At 36.3% G+C, this 2,784-nt stretch overlaps 1 protein-coding gene across 1 annotated transcript; it reads left to right on the top strand.

Moving 5' to 3' along the window:
* Positions 1 to 684: 684 nt before the first annotated feature.
* LOC122931781 (gastrula zinc finger protein XlCGF17.1-like) lies at positions 685 to 1,938 on the top strand. The gene is made up of 2 exons (XM_044285841.1): positions 685 to 752; positions 894 to 1,938. The coding sequence occupies exons 1-2, from the start codon at positions 685 to 687 to the stop codon at positions 1,936 to 1,938; spliced, it is 1,113 nt and encodes a 370-aa protein (XP_044141776.1).
* Positions 1,939 to 2,784: the final 846 nt, after the last annotated feature.

Raw genomic sequence — 2,784 nt, 5'->3', positions numbered from 1 at the left:
TCGGTGGGTGAGCCGCTTGCAGCTTTTCTTGTTTGTAGAGAGACAGGATTGTCCAGTTTTAGATTTATTAAATAAGTAATCTCTTAAAAAATTGCTAAATAAACTCACAAGTGACTGATAAAATCGAATCAAGTTCTGTATCATGGTAATAGCCCGGGATAATGCTACATAGCATATGTGCCATATAATAAAGTTCATAAAAAAATAATATTACAGTGCAAGAAAAAAACCTTTATATAAACACAATGGTATAGACTGGTCTGCAGGATTAATAGCCAACCAAAGTGCTAAAGAGGTAAAGCGCAAAAAATAAATAGAGGAACATAAGTCCCTGAATTTGACATCAAAGGAGTCTCAATAGAAGACTATTCAAGAAGAGGTGTGTAATGACCTGGTGTAGCATGGAGCTCTTATCTATGTGTATGACTGATAAAATGCGGAGCTTTGTCGGGGTATGTCAGCACTGATAAGTGTGAGGAAGCAGGTTACCTATATTTATGTATTTGTAGCATTATTAATTAGTAGAAAGGAAAATAAGGACCTTTTATCTCATAAATATTTTCTTCTTTCTCCAGGTGAGGACAGGATAAGAGGCTACTAGAATTTTTTTTCTCTTCCTCTTATGAAGTAGAAGATAATCAAGTGCGACTTGTCAGTAATAGAACTAAAAACAGACTGGGTGAAATGTCTGCAAGATCTGAATATAGTAAACTTTTTGAAAAGACATTTAAAGAAACTCAACAATGTGAAAGGTTATTTAAATGTCCAGAATGTGAGAAATCATTTATTACAAAAGCATATTTTGTTGAACATCAGAGAATTCACACAGGAGTGAAGCCATATTCATGTTCGGAATGTGAGAAATGTTTTACTTCAAAATTACAACTGGTGAGACATCAGAGAATTCACACAGGAGAGAAGCCATATTCGTGTCCTGAATGTGAAAAGTGTTTTAGTCAAATGTCAGGTCTTGTTCAACATCTGAGACAACACACAGGGGAGAAGTCATTTTCATGTCCTGAATGTGAGAAGTGTTTTATTCAGAAATCCCATCTTATTCGACATCAGATAATTCACACAGGAGAGAAGCCATTTTCATGTACTGAATGTGAGAAGTGTTTTAGTCAGAAATCATATCTTGTTGAACATCAGAGAATTCACACTGGAGAGAAGCCATTTTCATGTTCTAAATGTAAGAAGTGCTTTTGTCAGAAATCAAATCTTGTTCAGCATCAGAGAATTCACACAGTAGAAAAGCTAATTTCATGTCCTAAATGTGAGAAGTGTTTTACTCAGAAATCAGATCTTGTCCAACATCAGAGAATTCACACAGAAGAGAAGCCATTTTCATGTCCTGAATGTGAAAGGTGTTTTAGTCAAATATCAAATCTTATTCGACATCAGAGAATTCACACAGAAGAGAAACCATTTTCATGTCCTGACTGTGAGAAGTGTTTTAGTCAGAAATCAGTTCTTGTCCGACATCAGAGAATTCACACAGAAGAGAAGCCATTTTCATGTCCTGAATGTAAGAAGTGCTTTAGTCAGAAATCGTATCTTGTTGGACATCAGAGAATTCACACAGGAGAGAAGCCATTTTCATGTCCTGAATGTGAGAAGTGTTTTATGCAGAAGTCAGGTTTTGTTAAACATCTAAGAGTTCACACAGGAGAGAAACCATATTTATGTCCTGAATGTGAGAAGTGTTTTAGAGTGAAATCACATCTTAAACAACATCAGAGAATTCACACAGGAGAGAAGCCATTTTCATGTCCTGAATGTGAGAAGTGTTTTAGTCGGAAATCTCATTTTATACGACATCTAAGAATTCACACAAAAGAGAAGCCATTTTCATGCCCTGAATCTAAAAAGTGTTTTAGTCAGAAATTAGATCTTGTTGGACATCAGAGAATTTTTTCTCATCAGGGATCCTTTTGAACCCGGGAAATTAATACTTATTAGATTCAATAGCTTAAGGCTAATAAATTCCCGTTTGTGGTCAGAATTAAAATGTAATATATATATATTTTTTTTAAAGGCTGGGCTCTGTGACTGGGTAACTTCACCAAGTCCTTCTCACTCTCCAATTGGAGTATTATATTTTAGAGTGTACCCATATGGGGATAACCATAGGGATATTGCAGCATATCCCCTAGGTTACAATGTAAATGCTGCCTAATTAGGATTCGCTATCGCAGCAACCGTTTACCCATATATATTGTCTGTCAATGTTAGGGGATAAATAAGATGTTATTTTAAGATTCCTCAGCATTCTGTCTGCATGCCCCTTTGCTAAGGTAGATCTTGACTAGATATCCCTATACTTTGTTGTTGAGAGGAGCTATTGTCTGGTTCCTGCGATTCTATCCTAGGATTGTACCTATCCGTTCTACTCTTCCCCTATGAGTGCGTTATCCTGTCGCCTGTGTCTGCATACTGTATGCCTGCAGAGCACACAGATGCTGACACATCACAGCACAGCTATACTATTTAAAAACTAAATTGCAGCTCCCCCGACATGTTTCGCCACAACTGTGGCATCCTCAGGAGAAATGGAGCTACTATCAACACGAGTGTGACTTGAGGCAGGATTTTTAACTACTATGGGTGGGAATTTTAGCTGTATAATTTTAGGTATATTGATTGATATGTACTTTAACAGCATACTTGAATAAATATATTGATTTATTTAACCCTCCATGTGCAACTAAGTGTAGGTGTGCCCTACTATTTTTTTACTTTTAACTGCACTAATTTTAGAAGATTGGGTGAATCTTCTCAGTA

This window comes from Bufo gargarizans, chromosome 3, assembly GCF_014858855.1.
Source record: "Bufo gargarizans isolate SCDJY-AF-19 chromosome 3, ASM1485885v1, whole genome shotgun sequence".
NCBI lineage: Eukaryota > Metazoa > Chordata > Amphibia > Anura > Bufonidae > Bufo > Bufo gargarizans.
The sequence above is the reverse complement of the archived record's forward strand: the minus strand, read 5'-3'. Positions and strand labels throughout refer to the sequence as shown.

Excerpts from the sequence above, each read along its gene's own strand:
- LOC122931781 (XM_044285841.1), top strand. The coding sequence starts at position 685 with ATGTCTGCAAGATCTGAATATAGTAAACTTTTTGAAAAGACATTTAAA. Across the intron at positions 753-893 it reads GAAACTCAACAATGTGAAAG|ACATCAGAGAATTCACACAG; the intron begins GTTATTTAAATG and ends ACAACTGGTGAG.